This window comes from Sceloporus occidentalis, unplaced genomic scaffold (genome assembly GCF_023333645.1).
Source record: "Sceloporus occidentalis isolate IW3139 unplaced genomic scaffold, rSceOcc1.0.p SCAF_1, whole genome shotgun sequence".
In the NCBI taxonomy this organism is placed as follows: Eukaryota; Metazoa; Chordata; class Lepidosauria; order Squamata; family Phrynosomatidae; genus Sceloporus; species Sceloporus occidentalis.
Window position 1 is genome coordinate 308,296,860 of NW_028316981.1, and position 16,748 is coordinate 308,313,607.

At 39.7% G+C, this 16,748-nt stretch overlaps 1 protein-coding gene across 1 annotated transcript in view; it reads left to right on the plus strand.

Moving 5' to 3' along the window:
- The window catches only part of LOC149324215 (lipoxygenase homology domain-containing protein 1-like), a 237,886-nt gene that overhangs the window by 20,742 nt on the left and 200,396 nt on the right, over nucleotides 1–16,748 (plus strand). Inside the window, exons 3-4 of the mRNA XM_089487726.1 lie at nucleotides 3,988–4,068; nucleotides 5,636–5,820. Coding sequence (XP_089343852.1) covers nucleotides 3,988–4,068; nucleotides 5,636–5,820 — 266 coding nt within the window. The remainder of the gene's footprint in view (nucleotides 1–3,987; nucleotides 4,069–5,635; nucleotides 5,821–16,748) is intronic.

The window sequence follows — 16,748 nt, forward strand, 5'->3', positions numbered from 1 at the left end:
CTAGTATCTTCTTGGGTGCCTTCTGATCTGAGATTTCATTTTCTGGTACTATCTCTTGTTTCAGTTTGGATTATCTCATCATAGGGTTATCATGGTAAAAGGCATTCAAAGGGGGGTTACTATGCCTTCTTCTGTGCTGTACTAAGAAGTGTTACCTATAATGCCATTGCTGTTGTCTCTGAGAGATCCTCTGCTTGTGTTACCTACCACTCACTGCTGCTGCCCAGGAGCTGCTGAGCACATTTATTCTGGCTCCTCAGCAAAAGCATGCCAGAGATAGGGAGACAGTATTAGAAGCACTGCTGTAGTCAGCATAATCTCTTGCCTCACAGAAGCATGCAATCCCATGCAATACACAGATAAGTAGTGCCATTGGGGGCCTTAAACCAAACATTCCATTAAAAGACTCCTTTTAAAATGTTAAAATTAAAATTATTTAAGCCCATAAAGTACCCATTACATCTCAAAAAATCTCAGCACACTCAGTTATACACCACTCTATCCTGCTCAGCCAAGGCTGAAGGCTGGTTTATACAAGAAGGCCTTTGAAAGACAACAGAGAGGGGGCTCGTTAAACCTCCCATGGGAGGGAGTTCAAAAGCCTTGGAGCAGCCACCAAGCAAGTTCTCTCCTGGGTCCTCATCAGCTAAGCCTGAGATGTTGTGGGGTGTCAAGAAAGATCCCCTTATGGGAAAGGTAGAGGAATGCAGGTAGATGTATTTTGGTGTGCAATAAGGCAAGAGCTTCATTTTGTTTTATTTTTAAATATATGAATCTCATTGGGTAGTGATAGCTGAGTTGTGTGAATCGTGAAATGATTATATAACACCTTCTTTGTTCTACCAATTTGGGTACAGTTTCATTTAATCCTCTTGGAAAAGATTCCTTTTTGGACTTCAATTGTCCCAAATTTCCTTTTTTTGTGGCTGGGGGATTCCAGGGGCTGTTTTTTTTAAAGTAACTTTTCCAAGCTCTACTTGATCCACAGCTGGACACATTTGTAGGGCTGCATAAATGACTGAATGGCTGAATTCTATTATTCTCAATCAGAAGAGGCTAATCTGCTTCTTTCTTTTTTATATTGTAGCTGGGGAAAGTGAAACAAAATGGAGTTCCCAGTCTGGTTGGTTAATGATACCATAGTCATAACCAGGGGTAGGAATTGTGTAACTGTCCAAATGTTATTTGAGTGTAACTCCCTGCATCCTGTATGCTGGCTAGGGCAGCTGGGACTTCCAAATTAACAACATCTGGAGGGCCACCTTCAGTCCTGGTCTTAATAAAGAACAGCACAGTGTTGTATGTATCTACTCAGAAGTAAGTCTCCTTGAGTTCAGTGGGACTTACTTCAAGGTAAGTGCATATATGACTACAATTTCAGCCTCCCTTACCTCTAGGGCCAAACTGTTTTCTATGCCTGCCTCTTTTCCTTTGGATGTAAAAGTGTACTGGAAAATGCTAATCTTGTGTCATAACTCCACATTTTCTCAATTTCTACAGCTCCGACAAGAGGTACCTGCAGCTATTTTAAATGTTGCCTTCCAAAGAGCTTCTTTCCCAAGTGAAGCAACTCAAAACATGAAACTCTTGTAAAGCCAAATAATATGGGACTGGTAAAGGAAATCCATGAAATTTCAGCCCTGTTTGCCATATTTGATCCAATGAACTTGGAAGCTGTTGATAGAGATTTCTGAGAACAGTTCAAAAAGAAATTTCTACCCTACTATGTCATATTGGGAGGGAGGGGAAAGAGTCTAAAGTTCATCATCATCATCATCATCATCATCATCATCATCATCATCATCATCATCTTCCTGCCTTTCCTCCAGTTTTGGGATTCAAAGCAACATGCAACAGTTAAAACAAACGTAGCTAAATATTCACAATATATAAAAGTTAAAAAGTGATTAAACTATATATATATTTAAAAGAAACCAATTAAAAATATAAAACATGTTTAAAAAATAAACTAGCACAACAAAAATAACAAATGGAAAATTCGGCAAATTATTTAGGTGGGGTGAGCCTTGTACAATCAATCCTCAAAGGTCAAAGGTAGACAGGAGGGTAATAGTCTGAGTTTTCTGGGAAATTCCAGAGCCTTGGGGCAGCTACTGAGAAGACCCTCTCCCTTGTTCCACGAAACGAACCTATGAAGATGGTAGAACAGAGAGAAGGGCACCTCCAGCAGATCTCAAAACACAGGGAGGTTCACAAAGGAGAATATGGTCCTTCAAACAGCCTGGACCTGCGCTGATAACAATCTCTGACTGAGGTCACAATTCTATCACCAAAGCTGTGCAAGTATAGCCCACTGAATTCAATGGACTTATGAGTCCACACCTGCAGGAATGCACTGCTGAAGTCATTCATTGGTGAAATTATCTAATTTCAGCAATGGACTTTATCATACGGGGAAAATCGGGGGTTTAAATAGCTGATTTTCCAATGCAAATCGCGATATCGCATTTAAGATTTTCAGGCACATCGCTATTAAAGAGGCAATAAAATGGCTATAAAGAGGCAATAAACAGCAACATATCATTTGGGAGATTTCCCCATGAATTCTTTGTTGCTGAATATTGCCTCTTTATAGCCACTTTAATAGCGATGTCATGTGAAAATCTTAAATGCGATATTGCATTTTGCTGTTTAAACCCCAATTTTGCCTTGTTTCCCCCATGTGATAAAGTCCAATGAATGACTTCAGCAGTGCAGTCCTGCAGATGTGGATTCATAGGTCCATTGAATTCAGTGGGGTATACTCCAAACATGGTCAAGTCTATTTACTGTTGGGAGCGGAGAGTTGTGGCTGAAAGTTTTGGAAGGTGAGGAGGGACAACTATTTTTGTCTGGCTCCAAGATTGGATAAGAATTAAAGCAAACCCTCCAAAAGTCCTCATTAGGCAGGGACAGTACCAGTTAAATCCTCTGTCATCCCACTTTCCCAGATGTTTTAAAAAAGTTCTAGTTTCTCTCTCCCACTTTCCTCCAGCTTACTTCAGTTACTGCAAGCTCTGTTTTAAATGCAAAAATAGTTTACACTCAATTAACTCAGCAAGGGAGAATAGAGAGAAGGATCAAAACCTTGTCCTTCCCTGTAGACACAGGCAAAGGTAAACTGCTGCAGCTTCTCCTAGCTGCTCTGTTCTTCTTCATTAATAACTCTTGCCATCTGGACCACACTCTGATGTTGCTTGGCCACACACGTCCCAGTTTACATCTGTCAAATGTTGGAGAGTATGATTTGGTTTCAGCATTCCCTACCACAGCCTCCTGTGCCTCAATCTCATTGCAGAAAAATGGAATTTATGAGGCTATGCTAGGAGAAAATTATTTCAACCTATTTACTTTCACTGGTGTTTGAATGTAATAATGGGCCAATTTCTTTTTCTCTGAAGTCGCATAGCTATGGGGCAGCAGGAACATGAAGCACTTCCCCAATTGGTCATGCTGTTCATGGAATATGGCAAAAGGATGGAAAAGCATGCATTTCCCTGTGAGCTGTTTTCCAGAGCATTCACGGATTAAAAGCCTTGCAAAATGTGTGACATTTTATTTATATATATAAAAAATCCCTGTTTGGCTCCACACTACAGATAAGATAAAATGCCACGCATTTCCTCAAAGGCAGCACCTTTCCTGATCACTCCACACAGCTTTCTGTTTCTTCTCCTTTCATGGCTGCTGGCTGGTTGGTAACCTCCTCTTCCCTTTCCTCTCCCTCAGTCGCATGACAATTTCACCTCCACACTTTGGTTAATGCAGTTGAAAGGATTCTCACAACAAGGCATGCTGAAGGCTCAGGGATCGCCACGTGTTTGAAACGTGACAGATTTTCATGATTTTTGCACAGCTATATATCATGAGAAATGTTTTCCATAGCTAAATACCACAAGCTTCATGCTACTTTCATATATTATTATTATTATTATTACAATCATTATATTATATTAATTGCATTGCATTATTACACTTTTATTTCAGGAGCTGCTCTGCTTTTGAAAGGAGCAAAACAGATGTATTTCGAGTGAGGACCAACAATGTTGGTACCATAAAGAAGATAAGGTAATATGACTGGATTATTGCCATTTTTATAGAATGATTCTAGATTAGGAGTAACTCTAGCCCTCTGAGACTGAGATCTGGGATTGCCAGATGAAATACAGGACAAGGCTCCTGTATCTTTAATTACTGTGCAGAAAAGAAAATTTCAGCAATTTAAACCTGAAACATTACAATCCTTTCCACTAATAACACAAAAATAGATAGCCATTCTTTCCAAATGGGTTCAGCAAGCAACAACTGCTGAAATTCTCTCTTCTATGCAATCATTAGAGGTACAGGAGCCCTGTTCCAAGTTTCACCTGACAGCCCTCTCCTTCATCACGTCCTTCTCTTAGACTTTTTAAATTTTTAGTTCCCTCCTCATTTTAAAACCTGGAAAAGGTCATATTTGAGGGTGAGGGTGGTCTGTTTCAGGCCCAGGATAAGCCATTACAATTCAGTTCCCATATCCAAGGGAATTTAGGTTCCCAGACTTACCAAGGAAACATGAGAGAGGTGTGATAAAAGTGACAAGTGAGACAAGGGTGAGGGAAGGAGGGAAGGGAGAGTGAAGGGTATGGTGGAAAGATGCAAGGAACAAGAGAGCAAGATATGCATGATGGGATGAGCAAAAGAGGGAAGAGATGCATCCCAAAGTGATTATTATTAACATGGACAGGTACTTATAACCCTACTGCATTCTTATCAGATCACTACAGTATTTTTAATCTTTCTCCACACCATTTAAGCTTGAGATGGGCAACTGTGGTCCTGTGATTACAACTTTGATCAACTTTATTAAGCAATGGAGGCTGATAGCTCTGGTGTCATTGGCTAGTTAATCTTCTCCAGGTCCTAGATTGTATTTCAAAAGAGCTATCCTAGGTGCTAAATCTATTTTGCTCATGAGGTTTAGCACCTTGGATAGTTCCACGAAACCTGGAGCTGAGTCCCTGACATCAGACAACTTTTGCTGCAATGGAGGAATCATTATGAGATTTGGTGTCCAAAAACATCTAGTTGCCCACCCCTTTTTAAATCATGGAGCTAAATGGAACCACTGTGTTCTGCAGCAGTAGTGCTCTGAAGATCTGTTGTTTGGGAAAGGGTGGAATTGGAGCTCTTGCTTGCCTCTAGCTACCCCATGTTACAAAAGAAAGCTCGGTTAGAAAGACTCTGGCAGTGATCCAGACCTTAGGAAAGTTACTCTTTTTGGACCACGACCCTCTGAAATCCAAACTAACTCCTAAAAAGAATCCCCCAGTAACACTTCCAAACTCTGTTGTAGTTGAGGAAGGCTCTCCTGATGTTCTCATGGTGTTTTCATAATTAGTATCAAATCAGAAATGTTGGAAGAGCACCTATGTAAGTATTACTACTTAATTCTTGACTGGGAATTTGAGAAATCTGTATTGAGACACCATATCTTTAATAGCCTGTTCTTGCTCAAATGGTTCATTTCTTGAGTGTTCTTTCATGCAAGATTAGCCAGTCTCTGATGGAAGATGTCTGGCTGGATAAACTGTTAATGAGTTTTTAAGCTGTCTTTGAATTCTGAATGGGCTCCTGCTCCTTGTTTGTGTTGCAGAATTGAGCATGACAATACGAGCCTGAGCCCCAGCTGGTATCTAGACCGTGTCATAGTGACAGACATGAACAGGCCACACCTCCGGTTTTATTTCCCCTGCAACAATTGGCTGAGCAAGGACGAAGGGGATGGACTTTATGTCCGAGATCTGATCGGCAGCCTCAACCCCATGGATGTTCCCAAAGGTACATTATTTTGTGATGTACTGAACTTAATGAGCAAACTGCAATATCCAAATGAGGCACCTGGAACAGAAGGGTAGCTAGAGGAATGAATGAATGAATGAATGAATGAATGAAATATTCGGTGCAGTAATGCTAACAAGAAATTTATAGGAGGGAAAAAAAGTAATTTATAGGTGCCAAGGACAAAACTGGGCTGTTTATCAAAGGGCTCACTCCCACTTACACTTTAAACTGGTTTGCCATTCGCCTTCGCTCCGTGTTGGTAATCGGTTTCAAAAGGTTTGTCATACCCACTATGAAAGTGGATCTTTCCATTAGTCCCATGTAATCGCTTCTTTTTTGGCATGGTTGTCATCCCCACTAGTTGCGCCGCTTCAAAATGCATGTGAATCATCAGTGACGTAAGTAGCAGCCCAAATTCTGGGTGGGGGGAGGGCATTGGCATGGCAGGCACTGGGCCTCTTTACAAGCCTATGCAGGGGGGGGGCACAGGAGGAGGAAGAGGAGGACAAGGAATGCGAGGCATGGGGGAAGAGGAGGAGAAGGAAGGGGCTGTGCAGCATTAGGGGAGGAAGAAGAAGGCGAGGCAGGAGGAAGAAGAGGAGGACGAGGAAGCGGTAGTGTGGTGCATTTCAAGGAGGAGGAACAGGAGGAAGATTAAGGCAAGGCACAGCGTGTTGAATGGGTTTTTTAAAAAATAAATTGATTGAAGAATCGATTCATTGTTTTAGCAACTACCTGCCTTTGCAAGTAGTTGCAAAATCAGTGAATCAGTTCTTCTCTTTATTTTTTTTTAAAAACATGCACCCATAGGTTACACCACAAACAAAAAGGCAGCATTGGTGTGTGTGTGAAATCTCCCAAAAACTGAGCAGGGATGGTAAACACCCCTCTGGCATTAGTCCCTCCCCTCCAGAATGATGCAATTCTGATCTGTCGTTCCCATTTGTTGAACACTCTTCAGAATTGATTCTTTTCAAAAGAACCACTTAGAAACTAGCGTCTGGGGAAACCGTTTGTGTGTGTGTGTGTGTGTTTGCCTTGCTTTATCATGATAGGAATTGATCACAGGAACTGGTTTCAAATGGCAACGAGAGTCATTTAAACTGATCAGAAATTCGATTTATTCCATTGTGGGAATGTGCCCCTGGATATAAATGTTATTAGTCGGTGGCAGTTAGTGGTTCCTATTTTAGTAGGAAGATTACTCCCCTCTATGTATCTATCAACTTTGAATGAGTAGATCTATCTATCTATCTATCTATCTATCTATCTATCTATCTATCTATCTATCTATCTACTTCCTCAAAGCTTCTTGGCAACTGTAATGTGGTAAGAATAACATAAATATCCTCATCACAAGTCAGCAATGTCAGGCAGATTAGAAAGTTGGGCCAAAACCTAACCCCCCCCCCCCCCCACACACACACCTGAATTTCAACAGGGAGAAATGTAAGGTACTACACTTGAGCAATACAGCATTTTATGAGACCTTGCAAATATTACTTCCCCTCTCCAATTATTTTTATTAAAATTCTACATATACTAAAATCTAAATGCAAAATATAAAAACATACACTAAAATACAATTCAACAAAAAGAAAATCATAACATACAAAAGGAAAAACAGAACTAAAGATCAAATTATAATACTGCATAATCTAACAAAATCATCCAATTATCTTTTCTGTGGTTATATATTATTTCCTGAAATATCACCTTGCTCTCTATAAAATAATTTATACACTCCACCCATCAATTTAATTAATTATAATTTTCCAAACCAATGGTCCCCTTATCACTATTATTTCTCAAAAACAAAAACAAAAACAAAAACAAAACAAAAAAAACCAAACCAATTCATCCTTGATAGGCAAAACATTACTTTTTCATTTCTAAACATATAATAATCTTGCTGCTATGGTCATACATTAAAAAAAATCTTCCAGATGCAACAATAGTCTATGTTCTAAACTCTGGCTCTCTATATTCTCCGGGGGGAAAGGTTGATCAAGAAGCCATTTTTAATCTATGAGTTTGATCTGTCATTGACATTGGACTCATTACTTGAGTCCCGTTCTCTCTGAAAACCAACCTCTGTAACCATGAGGGGCAATATAGTATTTGTAACTTGAGCAAGGATGTGAGCCCTGATATCAAGACTGTGAAAATTGAGCACTCCTTAGGTCAGTCATATGAGTTCATCCCTGGTGGCTGAAGGGCAAATGGAGAGAAACGAACTTTGCATACTCTGTCCCAGAGGAGAAAGATTTTGAAGTGATGTGAGGAGGTGTAAAGTCTTAAAGCTTGCAGATCAGTCGTTATTATATTATAGGAGCTAATTTGGATGGGAAATAATTCTTACTAGATATATGCATGGAACCTGGTTCCAAAGTGAAAGCACTTTCAATATTTCCTTTTAATGGCTGAATCTATTATTGACATTTCCAGCTGAGTGACATTTGTTTGTGACCAAGGACTTTAATCACACAAGGAGTGAAAAGTGGAGTTAAAGCAGGATAGCAATGTTTGTTGCCATACCTTATCACATAAATCTGTGCATGTGTTTGTAGTCCATCTGTTGCTGAAGCACTGGGGCTAATTTCGGTATTAAAGAGAGATTAAAGCACATTTAAAGCATCCTGCAAATAAAGTGAAAATGGCAAGTAATTGCACAAATGATTATCACACACAATTGCACAAATACAAGGATATCGGAAATGCATTGTTGCTGAAATCCAGAAAGTAAAAAGATGTGTGTTAATGCTTCTTTATCACCACTTTAACGGTGGGTTTTGTGTGATGTTGTGTGAAATTGTTTCACGTAATTACACAATTTTTCCAGAATATTCATGGGATAAACTCCCAATCTCCTTTGTGTGATAAACTCAATTGATGGGCAAAACCTGTCAATGCCTCCCAATCACATTGCTTTCCCACTATTGAATGAATGTGATAAGTTCCTCCTGAAGCAGTTCCAGCATGCAGGTACTCATGTAGTGCAAGTGGGCATAATTCTCCTCCTGTATTCCCAAGTAGACTGTTTTCCTTTTCCTTTTTGATTTCTTTTCTTAACTTTTTTCCTTAATGGATTGCCATGATTGTGCAAGTGTGTTTAAAAATATTAATAAATACCGACCAAAAGGCATGCTGGGAAGGGTTAGGGCAGGCAGGCTGGGATATGGAGGATGGTGTGCAGAGGACAAAGGATGGGACAGAAGCATCCCCATTGCACATTTGGAGAGTTGTGCAATAATGAGTGTCTCCAACCCAATATGTTTGCATTTTCTGTACTAATGCAATTGGGGCACCATATGAGAAACATATTTTTTATTTATATGAGAGATTTTAGCTTCTATTCTGTAATGTCCTATATTTTTATTGAATGTCCTTCATTTTATGGCACCTTGTCCTCCTTTGTGGTTAGGACATCTGGTCATCCTGATCCCAAGAGACGGTTGCATTTGCTCCTCCTCCAATGATTTCACAAGGTGCCATATGCCAGTGGTTATTCTCACAATTACACCACCGCAGACTCTTATTTACCTAAGTGCCACTGTGCAGAGTTGGTATTAATTTGCACTGTGGGTATTAATTACAAGGGAAGGGATATTGTTCTACCTTGTGCTATTTCCTTTCCTTTAATGCATTCTAAAGTCTGAGTGATTTAACTTTGAATTGAAGCAAATTATTGTTGGTCCCCAAAGCCACTTTGCCCAAATAGCAGTGAACAAAAATGTGTCCCAATGTGACTGCATTTGTTTATTTGATTTATATGTTCCCCATATGAGGCTCAAAGTGTCCCCTGGCCCTGTGTGTCTTGCAAGGCAATTTTTCTGACCCAGATTACTCCTCTCCTGGCAAAAAATAAAACAAAAGAAAAATCCAACTCCTCACTCCCAAGAGGTCATCAGCAGTGATATGGATTTTCTACAAAGACTACGAATGGATTTTTTTCCTGAAAAAAATCTGGGAAATTTAGCATTGGTTTAAATGTTTTTTCACAGAACATTCAAAGCTTTATGTGGAATTTATTTTATTAGAATATTTGTGATAAGATAATTTTTATATTATTTATTTATTTATTTATTTATTTATTTATATGCCACCTTTCTCCGAGAATGGAAAGGTATAAAGAAATGCATATACTTCCCTTGTAATGAAAAATGACAACACCTGAAAGAACACAATGGCAGAAATCCTGCATTGTTAAATATAACAGAGCTCCATTGTCATTCCTACTGCTGTTGAGTCCTCAAACCATTATGACACGCTGGCTCCATAGGTTACATAAGCCTGGTTTATGATCTCATAAATACAGATACCAGACAGCAGCAGCAGTTACAGTGGGTTCTTGTTATATGCTGGTATTTGGTTCCAAGATTCCATGTAGATAACAAAATCCATGGATGCTCAAGTCCCATTAAATACAATGGCATAGTAAAATGGTGTGCCTGATATAAAATGGAAAACCACGGTTTGCTATTTGGAATTTATACTTTTAAAAAATATTTTCATGCCATGGATGCTTGAATCCGTGGGTAAAAATATCCATGGATAAGGAGGGCCAATTGTATGACAATGGAACTCTTGTCACAGTTATATTTGACAATGCAGAATCTCTACCACCATGTTCTTTCAAGTGTGATTTTTTTTTTAGAGATCACATACCTAAAGCATGGTATAGTAATTTGAGTATTGGGCTACAACTCTGGAGACCAGGGTTTGATTCCAAACTTGGCCATAAAACCCACTGGGTGACTTTGGGCAAGTCACATGCTCTCAGGGGAAGGCAATGCCAAAACTTCTTGGAACAAATCATGCCAAGAAAACCCTCAGATAGGGTCGCCTTAGCATTGCCATAAATTGGAAACAGCTTGTGGGCACACAACACACTTGTAAAGAGAGCTGTACCAGCTTGGTTATTTTATCATGTAAACTAACTTGTTAGCATATCCATTTCAACTATACAGTGGTCCCCCGGGTTACGAAATTAATTCGTTCCGCTGCCCTTTTCGTAACCCGGAAGACTTTCGCAAGCCGAATAGCCATAGGCGCTAATGGGGAAAAGCCGCGATTTGGTGCGAAATAGCGCCGAAAAGCACCAAAAGCTTTTTCGTAACCCGAAAAAACTTTCGTAACGCGGAACAGTTTTTTTAAATAATTTTTTTTCGTAACCCGGGAATTTCGTAAGGCGGCGCATTCGTATCCCGGGGTACCACTGTACTAGTTTTATGAACCATTCTTCTTCATCTGGTATTTCTGTCTCTCCCCCCCCCCCCCATTTCTGTGCATATGTTAACCATGCAGCCACTATCATATATAATAATGTTTTCCAATATCCCCCCCACCCCAATATAAGTGTTTAATAGATAAGAGTGAATTACCATTTTTTAAAAAAATCTTGATGTTCTACATTTCTACCTGCAGTGGCATTCATACATTTCTTGGCATTCTAAGGTTAACTTGCTATGTTTCCTTGGAAATGCACTAATCTGGAGAAAGGAGTCAGAGAGAGTAGGTGCATTGCCCCAACAATTGTGTTGAATAATGAGTCACGTCTATACATTTTCACTGCAGTAACTGTAGCCCCAAAGAAGCTGAGCAGACCAAATTCCGAGGGTGCCACCTGGTGCCTAATATACCTTTATGCAAGCAGCAGAGGTGGAGAAAATGAATACTTCATGACTAAAAATATGCAAGAGTTATTCAGGGCATTCTTTAAAATGTCATTTTATTCAGTTGGGCTTATATTTACAGATTTCATTCATATTTGCCACACATAGCATATATAGCAGTTGTACAATGTGCCCTTGATATGCTCTGGGGTTTGGTTCCAGGATTCCCCCATGGATACCAAAATCTGTGGATGCTCACGTTCCAGTATACACAGTGGCATAGTAAAATAGTGTCCTTTATATAAAATGGCAAAATCAAGGTTTGCTTTGGGAACTTCTAGTTATTAAAAAAAATATATTTTCAAGCCATGGATGGTTGAATCCATGGATAAAAAGTCCTTGGATATGGAGGACCAACTGTACCAATCTGCACTAAACTAAAGGTTGCAGATCAGAAACCTGAAAATGCAGCAAACTGCTGCATTTTGAGCATGTTTTGGGGGAACAAAAATGTTGCCAAAAAATGGCTCAATCAAAAAGAAAGAAAGAAAGAAAGAAAGAGAAAGGAAAGGAAAGGAAAAAAAAAAAAAGAGAGAGAGAGAGAAGGGGGGGTGATGGGTCTTCAGGTTTCTGGGTGGTTTTATGGGCCACACCAAGGAGTTTCAAGGCAGGATGGTGGTTAAGAATTGTCTGTGATTTTTGAATGATTTTAAAAAGGAGTTATTAATTCATTTCAAAATGTGTTTTAGCCGCACATTTGTTACCTTAAATGTTTTATCTACCGTACATACATTGCACTTGGAAACTTGGTGGACTGAGTGGTAATGTACAAATTCCTTAAAACAGATAAAAGACAGAAAGGCAGACAAACAAATACTGTAAATGGAATTTGTCCTAGCTCAGAGCTTGGAGGAACTGCATTGGGAGGGGGGGGGGGTCTGTATAATAATAATAATAATAAAGAAAGCTTATTTATATCCTGCCCCTTGAGGTCAATCGGGGCGGCTAACAATAATAAAATACAATACATTGTAGATCAAAATTCCCTCCCCCCCTTAAAAAATTATTAAATCAATTATAATTAAAACTAACTAATTAAACAACATTAACACATACACATTATTACAAGACAAACAAAACAAAACAAAACAAATAAAACAGTATCTCCTGTCCTTTCATTTCTATTTATAATTTTAAAATGCTGTGGTGTGCTGAAGACACAAAATCCTTCCCCAATACATATACTTGCATTTGGAGAAGCTTCTTAGAGAAGCAGTATGTTTGAAAGTCAGATATTTGCTTTCTCTTCTTCCTGGCTGCCAGAAATTGAGTGTGTGTCTGAAGTTAGGAAGCTTCATTAGCGTTTCCTACCATTGACAGATTTAGCCAATGGCTACCACTAAATAAGAGTCCTGGGTTAAGAAGGACTAGAGACAGGCAAACACAGAACAAACAAAAACAGGAATCTCTAGACTAGCTCTTCTGGTCTCAGTGAGTCCAATGAAAGAGGATATACAGTCGGCCTTCCTAATCCACAAATGTTTTATCCACGGATTCAAGCATACATGGCTTGAAAATATTCAGAAAAAGCATAAATTCCAAATAGCAAGCCTTGATTTTCCATTTTATATAAGACACCATTTTGTTATGCCATTGGATTGAATAGGACTTGAGCATTTATCCACAGGGGATCCTGGAACCAAAGCCCAGCAGATACCAAGGGCCCACTGTATGAATAGACAGCAGCAGTATTGATGCAGAGGGGGTACTGAGGCTATTCAAAAAGGAGCTGACCATGCTCTTTCCCTTTCCCACTCCCAAGAAACCCTTGGAGTTGCCATTGCAAAACCAAAGTTTGAAACCATGGTTTGAATTATATTTTTGTATGTACAAAGCTGAATGAAAAGTTCTTAAAGCAAATCTAGTCTGAACTCTCACTAGAAGCCAAGATGACTAAACTGAGGTTTCTATGTTGTTGTTTTTAACTGCCATCCACTTAGGGCTGCCATAATTGGCTACCACCAAACTGGGACAAAACATAGAAAAAATATACGACAAAATGTAGTACAAAATGTAGTACAAAATTTGCTCAAAATGTAGGACATTCAAGAAAAATGGAGGACACATATGGAGGACATTTTGACATTCTTACTAGACAAAAGGCACACAACAACAAACACAAAAAATACATCTCAGGAAATAGAATTCAAAGATAAAGATAAAGAGATGTTGTTGTACCTGTGACAAAACTAAATGCATCTGAGGAAACAGTCTAGGAAAGCTCATGCTGCCAACTTCTTGCTGTTTTCTCGGGGCCCAGTCGGCCGACTAGGCCCTGCATGGCACTGCCGCTTCTGGAGGTGGCCGCTGGAGGACTCCTCCATGGCGGCCTCCTTAGAGTCCAGCCTAACCCCACCCCTAGCCCCTCCTTGGGCCCAGCAAAGTCTAGCAAGACAGCTAGGCCTTGCATCATGCTGCCACGCTAAAAGTGCAGCAGGGGAGCAGCAATGGAGGAGGCAGAGGAAGCAGCCGGGAGCCAGGACTGGCTTCAAACCCAGGCTGGGACATTCAGAACAGTTAAAAAATGTGAATGTCCTGGCAGAAACCGGGATATGGCAACCCTACATCCAGTCAACCTTGGTATATGGTGACCCCGTGAATGAGAGACCTCCAAGTCCTCCTTCCATTGTCAGCCCTGCTGAGATCTTGCAGACTTAGGGCCCTGACTTCCTTCTTTGGAGGTTTTTAAACAGAGGCTGGATGGCCATCTTTGATGGTGTATTCCTGCATGGCAGAATGGGGTTGGACCCTCTTCCAACTCTATGATTGAGTCTATCCGCCTGGAATGCAGTCTTCCTTTTTTCCTGCTGCCTTCTACCTTCCCAAATTTATTGTATTTTCTAGTGATTCATCAGTTCTCATGATGTGGCCAAAGTATGGCAGCCTCAGTTTAGTCATCTTGGCTTTTAGGAGATTTCAGATTTAATTTGCTCTATGACCTATCTATTTATCTTTTTAGCAGTCCACAGTATCTGTAGAACTCTTCTTCAACACCAACTCTGGAATGAGTTGATCCATCCTTTGGAAATATCATGAAACAATGTGCCTCATTGGAAAAGATGATAAAGGGTAAAGTGGAAGGCAGCAGGAAAAGAGGGAGACCACACTACAGGTGGATTGGTTCAACATGGAAGCAGCAACTTTGGTTTGCAAGACCTGAGCAAGACAGTGGATGAAAGCAGCTCTTGGTGGTCTCTCATTCATACGGCCACAATGAAACACAGTTGATGGCAAACAGCAATGTCAAGGAAAAGGGGTCAACCCTAGCTTTATCTCTTATGTGCTAGTTTTCATAATGCAGGGATTTAAAATATATGGAAGAACGCTCACATATAATACACCTTCACACCTGTAATTTGAAGTAGTATCATCCATCAAGTGTGTAATCCTGCTTATTTTGTAGCCTGACTTTTAAAGATGGAGCTGAACATATCTAGTTGATGCTAGACATCAATTTAGATCTTGTTATGCATTTGTGGATATCTGAGAAAGAATTATATTAGTGAGATCAGGATTCGATTCCCAGCTCAGACATGAAACACACTAGGTGACCTTGAGCAAGTCATGTGCAAATCTACAGTGCTATATAACTAAAACATAATAATAATAATAATAATAATAATAATAATAATATGCTCTCAGGCTTGGAGGATGGCAATCGCAAATCACCTCTGAACACATTTTGCCAAGAAACCCGCATGATAGGTTTGCTTTAGGGTTGCCATAAGTCAGAAATGACTTGAAGGCACACAACAACAACAGCAGCTGCAGCAATGGAAAATTGAAGAGGTCTTTCTCAACCAAATTTATAGTGTGATCATGGCTAGACAATCATTCTGTTGTAGCCTAGCCTACTTTTCAGGGTTATTCTGAAGATAAAATGTGGTGGTGGTGGTGGGGGAGAAGGCTAGAACCCACAAGTGTTACTGTTGTTAGCAGCTGGTCACTTCCATTCTTAGTAGAGCAGTGATTTGACTCCGGTTTAAGTCTGGAGTTTAAAATGAGCTGTCCAGAGTGCTGAACTCTTTCTCCCAAATAGATCCAAAACTTTGGGTAACTCCTTTCAAGTCAACACAAAACAACACCCCTTTTTTGAATCCCAATACTTGTTTCTGCCCACTCTTGGATTCAGCAATCTGTCCTTTCACAGTTTTATGTGGCCTTTTCTCCTCACGCTGCAGCACTTATATCCTTATACATTCCCATCCATGGCCCTTTTCAGTTCTTCAGATCCATCAGCTTCCTCCACCTGAAGTTCCAAACATGCCTTATTTTCCCCTTGTTGTAATCTTAGGACTGTGTCCAAGGCACCAGTGTGACACTTGCTAAAAATCAAACCCTACCTTTTTTGTGAGGGTTTTCCTATACTTCTCACTGCTTCCAGGGGTTGCAAAGCACAGCCAACCAGACATTGATGGACTGCAACTCCCATCATTCCTAACCTCTGGCTATACTGGCTAGGCATGCTGGGAGATGTAGTCCAGCAACAACTGGAGCGTTTCACTTTGCCCAACACTTCTGTACTGTTGTTGTGCTTGATATCATCACACGGCTTCAAGTTGATTATAGCAAAACTATATTTGGGTCTTCTTGGCAAGATTTCTTCAGAGGAGTCTTACTTTTATAAGAGACTGAACAAGACTGCCCCTAAATCCCATATTTTGGGGTGATAGCCCTTCAAAAAGCCAGAAATGTGTGCCTTGTGTAATTTATAAATGTGGACAATATATTGATTTTACAGAGAAACACATGGCTAAGTGAACTGAAATGAATACTTTCATATGGTATATACTGTAGGTAGAACACAAACTTGTATATAGTTGCTTCCTGATTGTCAACCCTGCATGTCATGTTGTGAATTGTGAGGCTTCTTTATTGCTAGTTTAAAAACCTGGCAACACTATCTTTAAAATAAGTCACTAATAAAGGAGGGAACACAAACCTGTAATTAATATTTCTTTGGTAGATGTAAAATGTCTCTGGTGGGGTTTTTTTGGTCAGATTAGATATGATCAGAGGAAGAGTTAATTACAGATTATAAGGTCTGATTTCATGAAACAACCGTTCTTTAAATATTAAGATATTTGGGCTGTTATTGTGAAATATTGTGAAATATTTTATTATGATATGCCATACAAATGCTTATACTTAAATGTTGGTTAGACAAAAAGTTATATTTAGGTAGAAGCTTATGTTTCTGGACTACAACTCCCAAAATCCTCTGCTAAAATGGAAATCTGTCTCAGTATT